General features: G+C 31.2%; 1 protein-coding gene across 3 annotated transcripts in view; it reads left to right on the top strand.

The window, feature by feature from the left end:
* LOC143236991 (irregular chiasm C-roughest protein-like) overlaps positions 1-21,614 on the top strand; it is a 136,474-nt gene that overhangs the window by 25,441 nt on the left and 89,419 nt on the right. For 2 of the 3 annotated variants that reach the window (XM_076475766.1, XM_076475765.1), the window contains one exon: positions 2,419-2,548. The exons of the other annotated variant lie outside the window; for it this stretch is intronic. In XM_076475766.1, coding sequence (XP_076331881.1) covers positions 2,464-2,548 — 85 coding nt within the window. In that variant the 5' untranslated portion in view covers positions 2,419-2,463. The remainder of the gene's footprint in view (positions 1-2,418; positions 2,549-21,614) is intronic. 3 annotated transcript variants of the gene reach the window in all.

Raw genomic sequence — 21,614 nt, 5'->3', positions numbered from 1 at the left:
CGATTAGCATCACACACAATCTTAATGGCAAAGAGGAAAAATGTCGCTCATCAATTTTTTGTTTAAAGTTAAGCACAAAGTATACAATGGGCTATCCACACTCTGAGCACCACGACTATCAAGTCCCGGTTTCTAGCGTTGTAAATCTACATACTGTACCACTTAAGGTCTGCTTATCATACATACCTCTGTTTGTAATTAAGCGATTCCTGATGTATCAACAAATTCCAGCTTTAAAATGTTATAATCAGAAAGAAGCAGTTAAGATTACAGAGGATGGACCTCTCAGATGTTGTTTTTTCCATTTACCGAAATCTCTGAAACTCCAATAAAGACGCTATCTTGTACAAATATACTCACTTTGATTGTGTTTGAACACTTAATTAAAATTGTTTTACAATATTATACACTATCATACGTTTCTCATCATTTTCAATTCAGTCAAATTTCAAGAATACTGTTTAATTCTGCATGTAATTTTTTGGTCTCACCTTCAGTTATTTTGGGAATTATTCGAAGAAAAATCAGTGCTCCTGAAAATGCTAAATTCTTAACGTGGATCTTCAAAGTTGCAGACTTTGGTTATTTCTATTATTTGATCTTACAACACATAAAGTTTCACTAATTTGCAATTTCAGGACGTTATGTGAATTGGTATATTCCACTAATGGAACACACGTGTGTGTGTGTGTGTGTGTGTGTGTGTATATCTTTTTACTGTATTTATTTTTAACAAAGCATTATTACATAAATGTTTAATAATATCGAAAAAAAGTACGTTGTTAGCCTAGAGATGATGTATGGAGACCGAAATGTTGTTCTTTACTTTATATTAATAAAAGTTTTAATATCCATACCAGCCGTCTTGAGACACATTGTAAGTACATTATTCAGTAATACTTTGTATCCAAAGCAACGTTTGTAACAGAAATTGAACACGTATTTTATAATGTTATAATTTTTTTTTCTGAAAATGACGTACTTTTATGAGGCATTAAAGACTTCGCATATCTATATATGTATGAGTGAATTTAAATTTTGAAAACTGAATCATGACATATAAATAGTACATTTAACAAGTTGTTCAAAAGCACTCACAAACTTTTAAATTTTGAGGATAAAGGTTTAAAAAAGGTGATACAACAGTATAAATAAAAGCAGTTCTGATAAAAGTGTTGTCATCGAAAGAGCATTTACACCAATGTAATGTTTTCCAATGTTTAATTTTTATTTTTGGATTCCTTAATAAAAGTATTATCCCTGCTGTGAGCGACATGAAAAAAGATATAAGTAACACATTCATTGTGAAAATTTGGTTGTTTATCTTAAAAGTAATATCTTTTCGTAATGAGTTACATATAAGTGCATAATTATCCAATAGTAGGGGATTCATTACATCAGCTACACAGGTGGATACGTAGATAAAATGACTTAAGAGTGTGGCCTATTGATTAGTTAGAGTCAGAAAAAAAAAGATAATCTGGCTAGTAACGTCTTTGTCTTATGTGTATGCATGTGCGTGGTTGCTAAGAGATCAAGGTGAATGACAGCCTCGATTGGTAACATCTAAAAAGTGTTGTAACTTTCAGACTTTATTGACATGTCACAATGAAATAATTCCAAAATAAAACTTAAGTCTTAGGAATATATATATGCAAATTTTGATATATTTAATACGTTTAAAAAGATTAAGATTGTGGCACGGAATACCACAGACTCGGAAAATAAATAAATGTGTCTATGTATATCAAATGTCATTCAAAGACATACCGGATAATATCATAAATTAATAATGTATGCTATTAATTTTAGGTAAGATTCGTCTAGATTTCAAATTCTCTCAGTAATGAATGAGCCTGTATGTTTCATGATTATCTCACAAATAAACATCCTTTTCATTGCATCTCAGAAGGTATTGATTAGGATATTGTATCATATCAGAATCTGTAAATTTTGGTGTTTAAAAAGGTTATAAACAGGCAAAAAATTCACAATTTGGTTTTGTGGTTTTCTGAGATCAACCTTGTTTCAATGTTACAAATAAAATATTGGAATACTATGTAGTTAAAAATTAAACAACAACAGTATATCAAAATGTAATTTTGTCGACAAAACTCAATATATATGTAAGTAAAGTTTCTAATGCTTCATTAAGCAAATATGTTTTTAATATTCTGTGTTTCAGTAAATTAGATCGTTATCAAATATTATAGAAAAAATTCCAAATACGTAAATATGTTGTAACTATAATAATTTAACTCTACGAGTGCGTAATTATTTTCTAAGTAATTCACTATTGCGTGTTATTGATTGCATTAAAACAAATAAAAAATAATTAATTTATTATTTACAATTTTACAATTAACCAACTGTTAAGTACAAATATATATATACATTTCAATGTTATCCTCTTTACAGCTGTGAAATTAATATTTGGGAATCCATTAACTCGGAAGCACAAAAATGGCAAATCTTCAAGCATACAGCTTCCTGAAAATTCAAACATTATTCATCATAATGTCTATCTGTTGTACTTACGTATCAACAGGTAAGTTTATTTAGCACCATCGTATCTAACAATGATACCATATGACCATTATTATATATTTTCATGTATACTTCCAATACATAGTATTCCATAACTGTGACTAGTTAATCTCTTATGATAAATCATAATTATTTTATTATTTTTAACCTTCTTATTATAATATATCTATTTAATAATCTTCAAAGCTTCGTACCAAGAAAAACAAAATACTCCTTGATTATAAATATTACATTAATGCTTTTAATTAACAAGAGACTAGTTAGAAAATAAATTATTGTTTATAATAGCTAACAAAATTATGCGTTAGTTAGTATTCAAAAAGTTATTGCTACTCAGTGCTAGATTCGTCCATCAATTAGTAATTAACTAGGTATTACTTAACATAGATATATACGATTAACAATGAAGAAAGCATGTCTACCTTCCAACCCGCTCTGAGGTTCGGCTTCTTATTTTGTCATCATAGATATGTATGTGTAAATTATTTGATACAAGTCAGTGAAGCTTAGGCAACTGTAAGTATTAAAAATGAATATAAATATTTTAATTAAAACATTTCGTACTTACGATTGTAGCGTCTTTTTTTACGGTAATCACACCATGAGAATATATTCGTAATATTCTCAGGAAAAGTTTCAACAGCGACATGTTACAAAGATAAAATATGGGCGAAGAGAAATATTTCTATTTACTGATCATCAATGAATTAACAAGACTACAATGACTGGATTTATTGACTTAATCTAGTAGCGCATTTTAATTGAAATAAACTTATTTATACAATGTGCAAACTTTCTTCGATATATTTCGATTTGCATATGGTTAACCCGTAATGGAAAGTGTAATCCAAAAGGCAAGTACAAGGCTACTAAAGTAACTACTGTGGAAAGCAACCTTGGCTTGAAACAGTGATCTCAAACAAATCCATGACTACCGACATTGATTTGACGAATACGAGGCTAAATGCAATAAACGTATGTAAAAACTAAAACAACTTAAATTCATGAACTACCCCCCAAAAAAAAAAGAGAAGTATTTTTATTCTTGTTTTAGAAGCTTTGAATCTGCCACAGCATTAGCCAGTCACATTGATTTAGTGATACGTAGTTTAAGTATTTTCTTAGAAAACAGGTATTATAAAAGCATAATCTACCGAGAATGGACAGTCTCTGGTAGAAATTGTTATAAAAATGTATCATGATAAGACTTGAGAGACTAATAGCCTAATTACTTTTTATCACGGTTATATAAAAGTTCAGAGTAAGTTGTGAAGATTGCTCGAAACATCTATCATAGAATTTTCAACGAAAGCTAAAAGGGTGTTTAGTATGTTAAAACTAATTACATCAAAATTAAGATTGTTTTGCTACAATAATGTTTCATACTGCTACCAGGTCTGCAGATTCTTTTTGGATAATTTGTTCTCATAAACAAAGGTTTAAATATTGTCATTTTTGCAGCCTCTCTCTGACCAGAAGAATAATTCTTAATATTGTAAACTATGATGAAATGTGGATGGTCATGTGAAATATAGACTTGGGTGATAATTGTTAATTTATATTCTGATATTCTACTTACTTATTAATTTTTCAATTTTCTCTTTCCACCCTCTTAACTAGTATTTTACTGCCATCTCTTCACGGATGATTTAAGAGCAAAATGTTTTTGTTTTAATTTTATTTTATATTGATATTCATTAAAATGTGTACTAATAAACTATATTTCAACGTATTTGACCGGCAAAATATAGGCTTCCACATAGCTTTTTACTTGAACTTACCTGGAAAATAATGTTAGTGCAGTGTTCTTTCATCAAGGGCCCGGCATGGCCAAGCACGTTAAGGCGTGCCACTCGTAATCTGAGGGTCGCGGGTTCGCATTCCTGTCGCGCCAAACATGCTCGCCCTTTCAGCCGTGGGGCGTTATAAGTTACGGTCAATTCCGCTATTTGTTGGTAAAAGAGTAGCCCAAGAGTTGGCGGTGGGTGGTGATAACTAGCTGCCTTCCCTCTAGTCTTACACTGCTAAATTAGGGACGGCTAGCACAGATAGCCGTCGAGTAGTTTTGTGCGAAATTCAAAAACCAAAAACAACTTTTTTCATCAAATAGGCCCGGCATGGCCAGCTGGGTTAAGGCGTTCAACTCGTAATCTGTGGGTCGCGGGTTCAAATCCCGGTCGCACCAAACATTTTCGCTCTCTCAGCCGTAGAGGTGTTATAATATGACAAATTCCAAAACAAACAAACAAATTCATACTTTCCCACCTTACTTTATCTCCTTAAATAAGTCAAATCAAAATACAGGAAAACTCCCACGTAAAGGTAAACAATCTTCAATGAGCGGGAACGAAGAAGAACCACAACGCTCCTGAATACCCCTGTTTGGGAGATAATTTTTCTCCTTCTCTAAACTAAACCTCTGCCAAGGTTTTGTTTTGTTTCACACATACTGATCTGAAGACAAAAGACGGAAGACTTTCGAAACGTTGTTCTCTACACTTGTGTCTCTACAACAGGCAGTTGCTGTCCATTCTACAAAGATTCATCATGAATACTCTGATATTAAATTTCTCAGTATTTTCTGCTACTTCTATAGTATTATTTTTCGTATAATGGTTGATTTCTCTCACATTCATTCAGAGTCACTAACATTTTGAGTGATTCTTTGTTACCACTTCAGCCGTTGTCTTACTTCTTTCGCTGATCTTTCATGATTATTTATAACTAGGGGATGTAGCTCGGAAATTCGGTCTTATATATTAATTAAGCATAATTAATGTTTCACAAACTGTCAAAAAACTAGAATTAACGTTTTAATTAACGTTTAATTTATAACAAGATACAAAATTAATATAGCTTTTATATCTTTTTATAAATCGTTTGGAGAATACATTAGTATATGCTTTCTGACGCATGCATAGTTAAAAGAAACATATATAGCACTTTGATAATAAAGTCGTGATTTATGCTTACTTTACATAAACATTAGACTGCCAATTAACCTAATAAATAACATATTTACCTTACCTTTGAGATAAACAAAAAGTTGCAATGAAAATTCAAAATAGAAGCTCTAGAAACCGTATACACTCCACGCTAGCCTTCATATAAACAAAAATGACATGGAAAATGTGAAACAGCCCATTAAGCATTTTAAATACACGTTTCACCTATTGTTCATGTTTCTAGCTAAACATTGAACAGCAGTTACATGACTTATCATTCATTATTCAATTTTGATGATAAAATTGTTTTTGTTTTGTTTCTGGAATAACATTTAATAACATAATTATATTTGTTCGAACTGTGGAAGAAACGAGACTTTAACTTCAATTCCAGTGCACTATTAATATCTTTTTTTAGCCATTTATTTTCACTGATTTGAACTAATATCATGTTCTGCACAAATCAAATAACTTTTTTATGGACATTAAAGTTTATATTTTGTTAAAATATACTTATCTGTCCTCACTTGCAATCATTTTTAAAACACCTTAAATTGTTCGCAAAATGACTTTTGCGCATAGGAAGTTAATTTAAAACTAAAAATTAGTTTCTATTGCTAACAGTTACATTGTACGTGAGAGGAGCATTTTTTCTTTTAGGAGTTGTTTTACAAACTTTTTTTTTTTAAAACACAAGAAGTTATAATTTCAAAATCTGATATAAGTCCAATATTAGTTTCCATAACTGAACAAAAAGCATATTAAATTGTAAATAATATATTTTTATCTAACATAATTTATAAATAAAATCTGTTTAATAAATACTCTAGGTTGTATACATAAAAGTTTTTTTCGTTTCAATAACACAAGCACTCAAAACTTTACTAACAAACAAACAAAAAAGTTTTTAACTGATCTAAGCGAAGAACATTTACTGTTTATATATCTCTAACTCCATTACTTACAAACTAGAAAAAAAAGTTTCCCAACTGATGACTTCCGTGTGCTTTTCACCTGAATTCATAACATGACAAGACTGAATATACAACGTTTAAAATATCATAAAAATTATGATATTATAACACTTTTGCTATTCCACAAACCCCTATGTTTTAGCTGTATTGAAGCGTTATGTGTAGCAATAGAATTAAAATTTAATAGTTCTTGCAACATGTTTAAGTTGGGACAAGAATACGAAGCCAAAATGGAGTGTCCTGCTTTCGTTATATGCTTTCTTAACGTAACTGAGATTAGGCGTAGCTTCCGAATTTCAAATGATACCAGCGAAATAAGTGTGTTTTTTGTTTCTCTTTCGGAGATTCGTTTCAGTAAAAATACTAAAACAATTAAAGCCCAAGGGGTTTAATGATAAAAGAAGGTAGAAAGTTTTCTAGGTCGGTTAATTAAGTATTTTTTTGTTTCTTAAGATTAAGGACAAAAATACAGAATCAATTACATCACTTATATATTTTTTTAATTACATGTAACTATAGCTGAATGTTATGTCAGAATATTTGTATTCATGATTTTGTTTCTGCGCATTTTCATCGGGTCATTCACTTCAGTTTATTAAACAATATCAAACATCATCTGAAGTATATTTGAAAAATGATATTTAATTAAATATTTCAATGTGTTAAAAGACAGCTCGTAAAAAACTGAGTATTGGTATTAATAGTTTAGGCTTAAAAACACATTTATATTTATTTTGTTGTAATTAAATGCTAAGATCATCACACTTAACCCTCTTAAACACAGTTATTTTTCAGCATGATAACTAACGTTCATTGAAGATTTAGGAAAAGGAATACACTGATGCATATGAAGTTCAAAAATCATTCTAATAAAGAATTTGATGAAAGTTTGTTTGAAATTCACGCAACGCTACTCGAGGGCTATATGCGCTAGCAGTCCCTAATTTAGCAGTGTAAGACTAGAGGGAAGGCAGCTAGTCATCACCACCCACCGCCAACTCTTGAGCTACTCTTTTACCAACGAATAGTGGGATTGACCGTCACTTATAACGCCCCTACGGCTGAAAGGGCGAGCATGTTTGGCGCGACCGGAATACGAACCCGCGACCCTCAGATTACGAGTCGCACGCCTTAACACGCTTGGTCCTGCCGGGCCGGGGATAGTATGAAAATGACGGGTGAGAAAGGAGAGCGAGACAAAGGCGGCACAAGGAAAGTAGGCCAGGCCGGAGCCTGCAGTACAAATAGCCGGATGGCAGACGAGACGAAACATCAACTCAAACAGCACAGTTCGGGGCCAGGCAAGGATGTTGCCTTGACTGGGATCTAAAGATCCAATGCCTGAGATTTAGTTGTGGGGAGAAACTGGAGTACCCCGAGAAAACCAACTTTCACGGCCAGAGCGCCGGATAATCTGCCCAGACCGTCCCCGAAAGTAGTTGGAAAGAAAATCAAGAAGTGTATACATTGTGTGTGTAAGGTTTTACTGTATACAGTTGTGGTGATTTGTCTTGCTTGAGTATGTCAAGAAGTAGAGGAACAAAACATTCTACCGTTTCTTGACATATTCAACAGCAAACAAGCAAGACAAATAACCACAACTGTATAAAGCAAACCCACCTACACTTCCTTCCAGTCCTATTATCCAACCTTGATGAAACGTGGTTCAATTCAATGTCTAAACAAGAGAGCAGAAAACATTTGCGATAAGACATCCATTGAAGCAGTACGCTAAAAGATCGTATGTAGAGTTTTAAACAGAGTGGTTACATCTCCCCCTTCATCAAAAACTCCTTAGGAAGGCCATGACAGAAAGAAAAGATCAGAAAGTTACCATAACTACTACTATTAACCTACCATACCTGCAACATTTCAATGAAAAACTCAAACGCATAGCCAAGAATTCAACATAGAAGGCTGGTGGAAATCCTACAATACTTTAAGGTCCATCCTGGTAAAAACACAAACAGCGACCTACCAAAGAGAATCTCAAAAACGTCATCTACGAAATTCCGTGTTCCTGCAACGATACATACATTGGAGAAACAGGAAGAAAACTCCCGATAAGAATAAAAGAACATAAAGATAGTACAAGACTCATGAAAATACAAAATTCAGCCATTGTAGAGCACGCCACATCAACTGGACACAGAATAAACTTGAAGAAAACTAGAATCATCAACACAGACTAATTCTGGAAGACAAGACAAATCAAAAAATCATTTTATATTAGCATTATTAAACCTACACTAAACAGAAATTTCGGATTAGAGGTGATTAACCTGTAGCTGCCATTAGTTAAATGTACAGGAAATTTCCCTCCAATCAGAAACCAATCACAAAACGCTCTCCAGAATCCACCAGGTCACTATAAAAGACCAATAACACCTTACACACACACTGGCCTGAAGACGAAAGACGGAAGACTTTCAAAACGTCGTCCTTTACATTTTCATCTCCACAACAGGCAGTTGCCGTCCATTCTACAAAGTTTCATAGAGAACATTAGGTACAAATCTATGAATAAGATATGAGCAAAATGGCACGAATTTTCTTAAAGAAAGTTTGTTTGTTTGAAGTCAACTGCAAAACTACATGTTGGGCTATCTGCACTCTGCCCACCAAAGGAGTATCGTATTTTAAATGTTAAAATTAAAACTAAGTTTACAGAGGATTAATTAGTATCATTAAGAATGAAAGGAAAGAAAAATTACGAAAAAACTAATTCATATTGGTTTCTAATTAATGCTAACGAATTTAAGTAATACGTCACTACCGATTACATTTTATTTTTATATTCCAATCATTCTTAGTAATTTTGAACTTAGTTTGGTTTTGGTTAAGTTCAAAGCTACATAATAGAATACCTCTCTCGTGCTTTCCTTTATTTATGCTGGACCCCCAGTGACATAGCGGAATGTTCGCAGACTTAAAACGCTAGAAACCGGGATTCGATATCTGTGGTGAGTAGTGCACAGATCCCCTATTCTGTAGATTTGTGCTTAACTCCAAACAAACAAACAATTTCTTTATTTTTATGAAAAGACGTTGAAATAATGTGTTTATGGAATGGTGAAGAGTTTTTTTTTTTTTTTAATCTAGCAATAAAGATTAGCAATAGAATACTTAAAATGTTTTTAACAGGTGAGTGAAATGTAGATAGATCCGGCATGGCCGGGTGGGTTAAAGCGTTAGATTCGTAATCTGAGGGTCGCGGGTTCGAATCTCCGTCACACCAAACATGCTCGTCCTTTCATCCGTGGGGGCGTTATAAAGTTACGGTCAATCTCACTATTCGTTCGTAAAAGAGTAACCCAACAGTTGGCGGTGGGTGGTGATGACTAGCTGCCTTCCTTCTGGTCTTACACTGCTAAATTAGGGATGGATAGTGCAGACAGCCATCGAGTAGCTTTGCGCGAAATTCCAAAACAAACAAAAAATTCAGAATAAAACAAACAAATGTAGATCTGAGAAGTTAAAATAAAACGTTTAATATGGACTTAAACATTATGACCAACATACAGTATGAAACTGATTCAATTTTGCCGTGTATTAACTGAATATGCCTTTTATAGAGCCATATTACCGCCAACCGAACAATCACATTATTATAAGGTGTGATATTTCTATATATAATTTATAAATTTCATTTTGATGGCGTTGTCAAAAGTATATTACACTTTGCTGGTTTAAAAAGTTTCTAAAAATTTGCGTCACTTGTTGAAATAGGAAGTTATGAAAGAATATTCAACTGATCTATGAAAACTTTGTTAGAATGTACAGTTGAAATGGAATATCAGTTGATAGTCTTAAAACGAATAATATATATAACATATTTGCCTGATTGGGATATTCGGATAATTAAAAATAAGGGGGATTTAATAAATATTCATTATTTAATTTATATTTGAATATTAACTGTTAATGGCTATTGGGAAATGAGGACTATTATGTAATGTCGATGGTGCTCAGTCAAATGATCACCATTGTACCAGACTCCGCTATTTCTATGTTAACAAACTTTTTACGAGTAACCGCCTTGTTAATCTTAGACAACACATCTTCACAAGGTTTTCACAGACCCTCCATTGTTCATCTATGTCAGCTTCTAAGATCACTTTTACGTAAAACAAATGTACAAACATACGCGTGCATTCGAGCGATTAGACAAGTGCATTATATATATAATGATAGCATGTAAGTCTACTTTAATTCCATATGCTTTGTTGAAACATTGTTGTGGGCTTAGTCATAGGATTTAGTGCTTTATCTTGAGGACGTTGTTGACTGTACAGTGTGTTAACTTAATTTTGCATAACTTGTATTAATTTGTTATTTTGGAAGTAATTAAACTTACCTCTTCTCTTTTATGAAAGTTGTGAAGTTTACATTTCTTATTACATGAGAACATTTTCTTTAGATTCTCTGTACTACGTTGGAAAGTCTTTATGATTTAGTCGCCCAAATTGTTTAGCAGTGTTTCAGTATAACTAGGCTGTAACCGATATTGTAACACTTAAATCTTTCTATAACACTCGGATCATTTATCTCAGAATTTTCTGCAGTTTATTTTGTTCTAAGGCCTGGCATGGCTAGGCGGGTTAAAGCGTTAGATTCGTAATCTGAGGGTCGTGGGTTCGAATCTCCGTCACACCAAACATGCTCGTTCTTTCAGCCGTGGGGGCGTTATAAATATACAGCCAATCCCACTATTCGTTGGTAAAAGAGTAACCCAAGAGTTGGCGGTATGTGGTGATGACTAGCTGCCTTCCTTCTAGTCTTACACTGCCAAATTAGGAACAGCTAACGCAGATAGCCCTAGTTTAGTTTTGTAGAAAACAATTTTGTTTTCACCAACATGTCTGGTGTAGCCATAACTTACCTATCTTTACAAAGATAAGATATTTGTGAATTACCATGTGTATAATTGATAGAAATAGATACAATCACTTTCTGGATGAGGATGGATTTCCTTAAATTTTATTTTTTTGAATTTTGGCAATGGTAATGTCAATCTTGTTTATGTGATATGACGTTCGAGTGTTATGACATTCTTTTTCCAATGTTATTAACTGAATTATAGACAGATGGTATTAAAAATCGGTATACTCAGTTTTTTTTCATTTTAATGTTTCACTTTACTATCAATAGTTAAAAATTCTCTGTGAACCAAATATATCGGCACTAAACATGTGTCCTCCAACTCCAAAGATATCATCAGCTGTGGCGGCACACAAATATGTTAGCTTATGTGAATCATTCTTATAAAGCGCTTTCAATTTTCAGTATATTTTGATGGTTATTCCTCTGAAACTCAAATGCAGAGTCAAGTCTTTTAGAGCACAAATAACTCGTCTTTGTTTCGACATTTTATAGAACATTGTCCAACTCATTCTTTCCACTTTTGTTACATTTCACAAAGTTTTGTCGCTTTACTATCGTTATTTGAAAATATTGTTCTTTCTACCTACACATTTTATATGCAACCCATAGTTCTTACAAATCCCTTACTTCTTCAATTTATTCCGTAGGAGTTTTGAATCAATTTAATATTGGAATTCTCTAAATGTCACTATAAGGAAGTTTATTTTGGACGTCGCTTCCTTTTATTAGACTTTAAATCCTCGGTTGCATCAAAATGCTCTCATGTTATTTGAGCTGCACCTTTTGAAATTCTACATTCTTTATTCGTATATCCTAGAGATTTCACTTCATTATATAAAGCAAAGATGTGAACTCAATTTGGCTGCTGAGTTCTAAATATTATTCTTATTTTTGTTTCATCTATGTTGAACCTTATAAATCTTTGCACATAGGTGGCACTTTACGTCATTCACTGTTATTAGCTGAAGTGAAAGAAACTCATCTATTTTGCATTTGAGTGACGGCTCTGTAGAGAAGTGAAATTAATGTTATTATTCAATATATAATAACATTTGGTTATTTAATCTAGAAAAAAATAAAGAAAATAGGTTGAACAGATTATTCAACATTTCGTGTAATATTTCTAATAATTACATTTCTTTTATTTAGAGAAAAAGTGAATAAGCAACCAATAATTTTTTACCTAATCTGAAATCCAAACGTACAAAACCAGTGTATGATTTATTTATACAGTTAATGTTTCGTCTGTTATCAGCAAAGATATGTTATTACGTTTAAGTGAAATTAATGCTTACACCTTCTGAGGTTAAATTGTTCTTGAGGTATCATCAAATAACGAAGGTTAATATAATATCATGGTGATTTGAACAGTTTCGTTGTCGACAGCATGTTTGCGACACATTTATTATGTTTATCAGTCATAAAATTTCATGTTAATTAAAGTATAAAATACTGAAACTTAAATACCCAGTCAAAGTTTACAGTTAAATATGGAACTGAATTCAGTTTATCTCTTCGTATTAGTTTGGTACATAATGAGTAAAGCAGTTCTAAAAGTGGCACATCACAACTGTATATAATTTGCAGGTTATCTTATAATAATAAACACTTATTAATTGCCATATTAAGAAACACCCTAAATGGATGTTTTAGAAGGAAATTAATTTTATATTAACTTTACTAATAGTATTATCAGTAAAATGTACAAACTCTCTCCACCTCTAAAGTTTTAAAACTTGCATGGTCCTCAAAACTAATGATAAAGCAATTACATTACCATATACATAGGACAAATTTTTAATACTTTAAATATGTTGGTCTTAATCTCAGGCAGACTGTAACCACATAATAATATTAGCGGTTTGTTTAATTTTTTTTATATATATATATATATATATATGTTTCTTTTAATTTTTAAGATGTGTTCCCTGAAACTATACATTCGTTTATTACCTAAGGATTTCCTTATTATAGCTGTACAGAAAAATATTTAGCTCACTACACGTATGAAACGACTTACTGTGGACTACCGCACAGTATAATGGTATCAAACACAATATAAGTCATAACCGATACTTTTGTGATAATTAGTCGAGCAAAGAATGAGTTTTACAGATTAAGGAAATGGTTATCAATCCTATTTTGAATAATCAGAACTCGGCCATAACATTTTCAAATTGGAACCATTCTAAATTTTAGAAGAAAGTTTGGAAGTTTAAAACAAGCATAATATGTAAACATATTATCATGAAAACAAGCATTTCACAACTTAGTAATTTCACTACACATTTACGGTGCTTGAAGTGAGCTGAATAAATGTTTTGTTGTAATTATAGATAAAATACTTGGTAAAGAAAACAACAAGAATTGCTTGCCTTAAGCTTTTGATCTAAAACTACTAAAGGGTTATCTAAAAACAGTGTTCATAATTGTGAACTGATAAACTAGAAGGTAGTCAAAGGCAGCTATCGCCGGCTTTTAGGCTATTTTTGTTGTACCAAACAGTGGAATACGACTGTCTTTCTTATGATGCATTGTTGGTTTCAAATATAATAACACGTTCTTTCCACAACTAGATGAGACCAACGAGGGCTCAGGTTTGCAGTCTGTGCTTGTTACAAATAGGCCTCACCCAGGCTAATAGAAACTGTTAATATTTAAACAACATTGGTTTTTATTCTCTTCATATTCTAGAACAAAATTACTTGTTTTATTTATTATTATTAAACCCAGTCTTATGAAAGATAATGTATATTATTAAATAAGTAATTATACATGTTTTTTTTCAATTAAATTAAAACTTAACCTTTAATACGCAAAGTCCTGAAACTTACCTTATTAAATTTAAAAGTGTTTAATAACTGCTAGTATGGTGTCTTTCTTTGGTATAAGTAGAATAACTGATGCTAGATTCAAAATAAATAATATGATGACTATAAATAACTGTGTTTATTTAAATTCAGGGTAGAATTGCATAATAAAATATAGTTGCTCTGTTTTTATAAAAAACTACTAAATCAGGTGTAGATTAAATTTACCGCTTATTTATAACAGCAAAAACTCCTTTTGTTGAATTTGGGTAAAATTATTATAACATTAAAATAAACTGAATGATAAATTTGGATCATTATTTTAGGCGATTACGTTACTTGTTGAAAAGCTTAAACATTGGCAAAAAAATATTTATATATCTGACCATATTTTACTTGATATATTTTTCGATATGCTAAGTATTTCTTTGAGAATAATACATTGATGTGCAATATTAATATGGCAACTAGTGATATATATATATATATAGCGATTAAAAGAGCTCAGAATAAGAGATAAATCAAAGTTCACATTGGAATAGACTACGCCTACATAACATTACGCTATAAATAAATTCTTACTTTTCAGCATCATTTTGTCTGGTAACATGTATTTTAGAACATCCATTCCCTTGCTACACTTGGCTTTCATAAGGTATTCACTACAAAATGCTATTGTAACGAACACTTGACACTCACTTTTCTACTTTAGTGATCACGTCCACTTAAACACTCATTTAAAGCTGTCTTCCAAAATCTTGTATCCCAACTTTGTATACAACATACAATCAGTAACCTGTACTTTGAAGAGTTTGTTTGTTTGTTTTTGAATTTCCCACAAAGCTACTCGAGGGCTATCTGTGCTAGCCGTCCCTAATTTAGCAGTGTAAGACTAGAGGGAAGGCAGCTAGTCATCACCACCCACCGCCAAGTCTTGGGCTACTCTTTTACCAACGTATAGTGGGATTGACCATCACATTATAACGCCCCCACGACTGGGAGGGCGAGCATGTTTGGCGCGACAGGGTTGCGAAATCGCGACCCTCAGATTACGAGTCGCACGTCTTAACACGCTTGACCCTGCCGGGCCACTTTGAAGAGATAAATACTTAAAAACAGTGTTTGTTAATCAACTGCATGTAGTGTGAAGGCATTTTTTCAGCTTACTGTTTTGTACTGTTATATGCTCTAAATAACACGCTTCTTGTGAATGTATGTATTTGACTTAGCTTTCCTCTTGTGACTGTACTTTTATATGAATTTTAACGTGTAATTAAAAATGTTTTAAAGAAGTCTCCATTAATATCTTTAATTTTTGAATTACTTATAAAGAAGAATTGTGAAACTAAAGAAATAAATTCTCACAATCCTAGTTTCTGAATGCAAGCTGTTAATCAAGTTTCTCGTGTCAATCCTTCCAGGGTTTCATGATCTTTAATTCTGTTTCTGTTTATAAAGATTTTCGTATCATTACTAACTTGTTAAGGAATTTGTGCCTTATTTTAATGTTCCATTTAAGTTATTTATTTTTAATTCAAATTAACACAAAGTTATATAAAGATAAGCAGATACAAAAAATAGATTTCATTGTTTTATTTATTTCGCCAAAACAACAAAAAAAGATTTGAATACATTAAGTGCAAATAACAAGAGACAGTGGAAGTTCACACATCATACAAAGTGATTAAGTGATGAACTTATCTCAATTTTTTAATAGGAAACTTTTTTACAGAAAATCCATTCATCTCTAATGCAAAAAGTAAACAGGGTATTCAACATTCAAAAGGATAGAGAAACATTTAATAACATGATGATTTACGATGATGATATACCAATAGTTGTCTACTTACTATTTTATTTCTTTTATAAAGATTTTAGATTCATAAGTGAGATTGAAATGTTACACGCCAACATGAGTGTTGCATAAATATATTTTAAATCTAGATGAGCTGATGTTAACTTTTCAATGATGTATTGTCCCACCTTCAACTTAACAAATCATATTCATTTGTGTTTCCATTGCAGTAGTCCAACACTGATACAAAAATGAAGCCTTCAGTTCATGAAAGAATTATTCTACCTACCATTTCAAAATAACATCAAAGCTTTGGTGCTACACCGGAGGAGTTAATTTTCTTTAAAGTAGTTTGGTAACTCCCAGTTCCATAATCATTACAAACAAATATATATTTATTTTCTATAACAGAAACTTTATAACTAAATATTTGGTGTGTTTGGTTACTTTCAATTTCATAATCATTACAAACAAATGTTTCTTTTTTTTTCTATAATACAAACATAATAACTAAATATTTGGTGTGGTTGGTAACTCCTAATTCCATAATCAATATAAACAGATGAAACTTAAATGTTATACAATTTATTATTATGACCAATCATATTTAATGCCATGTTTTCTTGAACTGAAATAACGACACTAAAGCGAAATATTTGGCTACAAAATGATAATTAATAATGCTGAGAGCAATTGTAAGTTTTACATATGTTTTGTGAAATTCAGATATCATGACTACACTTAACATGGAATAAATATACAAAATGGATAAATAGAAATATACAAGTAGTTTAGATGTTAACTTTTGGTTATAGAAAAAACGCTGTACGTGTTGAAATTTTCTGATAATTTTTATTCATTTTTTTCAAAATAACAAGGGTTAAAACAAAATACAAAATATATTTCTTTAAAGTTTAAAGATGAAAAACAAATGCTAGGTATTATTATAAGGAATCTTAAATGGATTGAAAAACAATATACATCTTGTTTAAGCTCTAACATCACTTCATAATCATACATTTAGCCTTGTATTTCAATTGTAATACAGCATTTTGTATGAGTATCTCTTTCTATTTATAATGTTAACGATTCTGAGTATTGATATCCATTGTTTCTATTTATAATGTTTAAAGTATTAGCCGCGGCATAGAGGTTCATAGAATTGCTCTGACTTTTTGTTTTTTTGTTGTATTCAGTACCAACCTTTAGGTCGTAGCTTTGTTATCTCTTGTCCAATTTGAGAGTTAATTACACGTTTGGACTCAAGAGATCAAAACATTTCATTTGATGTATCTGACCACATCCTAGGTTTTATAGATTAATTTACTCTATTCCTGCCTAAAAGAAGTTCAAGCTTCGTTGCTATTGAAGATTCTCTTGTTACTGAGTGTGTACTGTGGTCTACAAACATATATTTGATGGAAAGTTTCCTATTTCATACTTCAATGTTAGCTACTAGAACGAGTCGAAATACATCCACTTCTAAACTAGTCTTCAATGGAGATATTGCATGAGGTTCTGGTTATTTGTAGCATGTAAAGCTTTTTGTAAGCTTAGTATACCATAATTATTTGGATGAGAAATGAACATGAGTTTTAACACATTCAAATTTAACATGATAATCTCAAACTAACGAACTTTTCTATTTTTAGTGGACATTGAAATATTTCTATACCTAACCATTTATTTGATATCAGATCACACAGTCTGTAATTAACCGTAAGCTAGTTATTGTTTTCTCGGCTTTAAAGCAGAATAGTGAGTTTTATGAAAAACCTCAGTATAATCCTAATATACATTGGAATTTGATTGATATGACATCTTATGTATATATATTTTTTAAATTATTCTTCGATGGTGTAAAATGTATTTTCGAAAGAAATACCAAACCCTGAATATATTCTGACGAATGACGAATTAGTAACGTAATTAGAATTTATTTATATGTCATTTCAATTACTACTTACATAGACTGAATAATAAATCGTAAATTTGTAATATGATATTAAAGACAGTTACGTTAGATATTCATACAGTAAACACGTTTTTGTTAGTATTATTAATACTACCTCAGATAAATATTTCGATATATTGTAAGTTACTGCATCAGTCTTAAATTTACCAAGTCATAAGCTATAACATAAGTTATAAAATATGCAAAGTAAACTTACTTAGTTTATTTATTCTTTTTACGAATTGCCTGTGACTATGTAAACTATAAACGAGCTCAGAATGTCATTGTTGACATTTTAATCTTTGTTGCCGTAATTCTATTCTCCAATCAGGTAGTTTCTTATGTTCAATACAGCTTCATTCAGCGGTTGAGATTAATCTTATGTTTCCTTTTTTTTTTCAGAAAAACAGAATAAGATAATTTTCACTTCATCAAAAATAAAGTTTGATATGTTCATCATATATATATTCGATTATACATTAAAATAGTATTATTAAAATATAAATAGTAATTAGCAACCATATAATTATATTTGGCTCAAGCAAATATTAGTCAGTAATATACGTTGAATTGAAAATAATCAACACACCACAGTGTTTCATTTGGCGCCAATTTTACGTAAAGTGATAAATTTAGACTGAATAATATGTTGAAAAGGGGTTATCATTAATTGCAATAATAATATAAAATTAACTTAATATATTTTAAACTTTTTTTAAGGACTTGCAGTAGTTCCTTATAAGTTTGACTTACAAAGACCTGTTGAATCACGAGTTTTAATCAGAGCAAAATACACACCATTATTGAGTAATATTTATCAATTGTACGCATATCATCAGTAGAAACAGCACATCGTTATCAACTGGGCGGCTTATTCCTCCCTAAATGAATGTTTTAGGCTTAACCAACTTTTTTATTAATTCTATTTATTATTTGTTTTGATTTTATGTAGTTGATTACACACTTTCAAATGAAACACACTGCCACTATAACCTCTTTCTTTGCTATTTGTAGTGGAATATATGAGAACCACATACTATATATATAGATGTGTTTCTAATCACTAGAGAACCATATATATATACATATTTACTTTAAAAAATATCAAACTCTGCTATCCTTAAAATTGAACACCATCAACGACGAAATGTTTGTTGTTGTTTTTCTTGAATTTTAAACAGTTAAAATAAGCTAATACCTTTAACATTCTGCTATTTTATTTGCATACATGTTGATTTTTTATTCTAATAATAAACTGATGAATAGCAACAAAATCATCGAGATCAGAACATATACGTTTCGGTTTTTAATAAGATTTTATATTTCTGTGTATAAATCATATGCGTTTTCAGTTTTCTCTCATATCTCTTCCTCTAACGTTGAATCGCATCGTTCTGCGTATATTAAACTAACGACCATAAGTAGTTATGTTTCCATTTTCTTAAGTGACATTTTTACTACACTCTCTTCAATCAGGTATGGTTCGATGTAGTACTGTTAATTGTACCAAAAGATAACATCTACTTCATACTAGCTAAAGGAAAGGGTTTGTTTTATCACATTTACCTATTACGAAATATGTCAGCTAGAAATTATAATATCTGATATTAATCATATGTGTTCTTACTGAAATTTTGAATTATTTGTGAATTCAAGTTTGAAATGTTTTGTTTTGGAGTGTATCCCACTTTAAAACAGCTTCGAAAGGCATAGTTGTGCCAGTCACGGCTATTATAACTTATAGTATTCCTATATACCCGTCCTATGCTTAGGGCACAACAAGTATAGATATTAAAAGAAAAATGAAGGTCGTATAGATTGATTTATTCGAATCCTGTGTAAAGGAATTCTAAGTGCCGCAGCTACTGAGAATTTCCTTTTGTTTGACTTTTAAATTTGTGTTGGGTGACGTTGCCACGTTATTATCCCAAATGTTCCCATAAGAACTTTGAGTAGTCATTTCACAATCTTCTATGTAGTTTATTTGGATTTCTATGTAATTATTTATTTGTTCTCTGACCAGTATATATATGTGTTTGAATCGCAGGTCACCATAGAACGTCTGAACCTGACTTCATGCAGTAGAGCGTAGCTCATTTGCTGTTGTTTTTTTATTTCATAAAATTAATCAATACAAACAATCATTCGAATAAATAGCGTTATTTTAAGGGAAACTGGTGACAACTGAACCAGCAGTTTCCTATTTATAACTAAAACGATTTGTTCTTTAAACTTCAGTAGCTCACCGTCACCTATATCTTAATGGGTGTTAAGGTTGTGACATAGGTGACGTATCTCCTTGTAAAACTTTGTTGAAGAGTATTGCATAGTTACAGAAGGATGATCAATATAAGATAGTCTGACACATATCTGAATATATTTATATATTTGTCTTGATACTGTAAAATTCTGTTCCAAGAAATATCTTGTTTTCAACATTTCGTTATTGCGTACAAATTCTAATTAAACTGTAAATTATAAAATACTAATTTTTAGTAAGTTAGATGTAGTATTTTAACTGAAACTCCACCAAAACCTCTTGTGAAGTCAAAATATTCTGATCCATTTCGTCTTTCAATCTGAAGCATTTTTCTCATGAAGAAACTATCTTACAACAGAAGCCAAATTACAACAAGAAAACTTGTTTTTTTACATTTATAGTTGTAAATAAAGCTAAAAACGATATATTCAAGATAGGATTATTTTGTCGTTTAAAGAACGCTTAAAGCGAAATAAAAAGTTTACTGGAAAGAAAGATGCAAAAAAAGTATAGGGTCGTAAGCTGGTCGTACATAATTGGTGCTAAGTGTATTGAGGTAACGTATTTCAAGGTCTTTAGTATTTATTATTTAAAAATATTTCAGAGGAATCAAGTGCACTTCAATATATTCTCTTCGCTTCAATGTATCTAACCTCAGGTTATTCACATTTATCTTGAAGTATTCAACTTTATAACAGTGTATTCGCTAGTAGTACAGTATATACAAGTGTACCTAATCGTTTTCAGTAATGTCTCAAAATATTTGTTTGCACCTCGCTGCCTTCACATCACCTTTTGTACTTAAAGATTTGGTATATTTATGTAAGTACCACGCTAGTGTTGTTTATGATATTCATATACTCTACAGTGTATCAAGAATATCTAAGACTGCAGTGGTAACCATGTATAAAAATCTATTTAAAAATACTATGTTATATGTATAAGTATGTGTGTGTGTGTGTGTGTGTGTGAAAAGTAAGAAAAATGAGATCAGAACGGGTTTCGTGGCACCTAGTAATATCAATAACCATATAATTTCATAATTGGATAGGAACCGTAACGAACACTGCCAGTATCGATGAAAATTAATGTGACAAATTAGTCAAGAAGTTGTAATGTAGCATGTATATCAATCTTAAAAATAAAAATAGAATATTCTATATAATTAATAACATTGGAATATATTTTTAATTTACTGTTTGTTATGTTACTAAAAGTATTGGGAGTACCTCCACAAAGGGCTATCACTTTTGCACTTCTGGTGGGTAATTAAAGCTTTTTAAACTATCTTCAAAAGGCATGGGACTTCGTGAACTGTTTGTTTCTTGGGCAACACTTCAAAGCTCAATATACCATGTGACCTCATGTATATTGTGTGTATGGTTGTGATGAGAGATTAAACACTAACATCATAAAGTTTTTTGTGCATAATGAATACGCTAGTT

Source organism: Tachypleus tridentatus, chromosome 13 (genome assembly GCF_004210375.1).
Source record: "Tachypleus tridentatus isolate NWPU-2018 chromosome 13, ASM421037v1, whole genome shotgun sequence".
In the NCBI taxonomy this organism is placed as follows: domain Eukaryota; kingdom Metazoa; phylum Arthropoda; class Merostomata; order Xiphosura; family Limulidae; genus Tachypleus; species Tachypleus tridentatus.
Note: the sequence above shows the minus strand (reverse complement) of the source record. Positions and strands in the feature narration are given on the sequence as shown.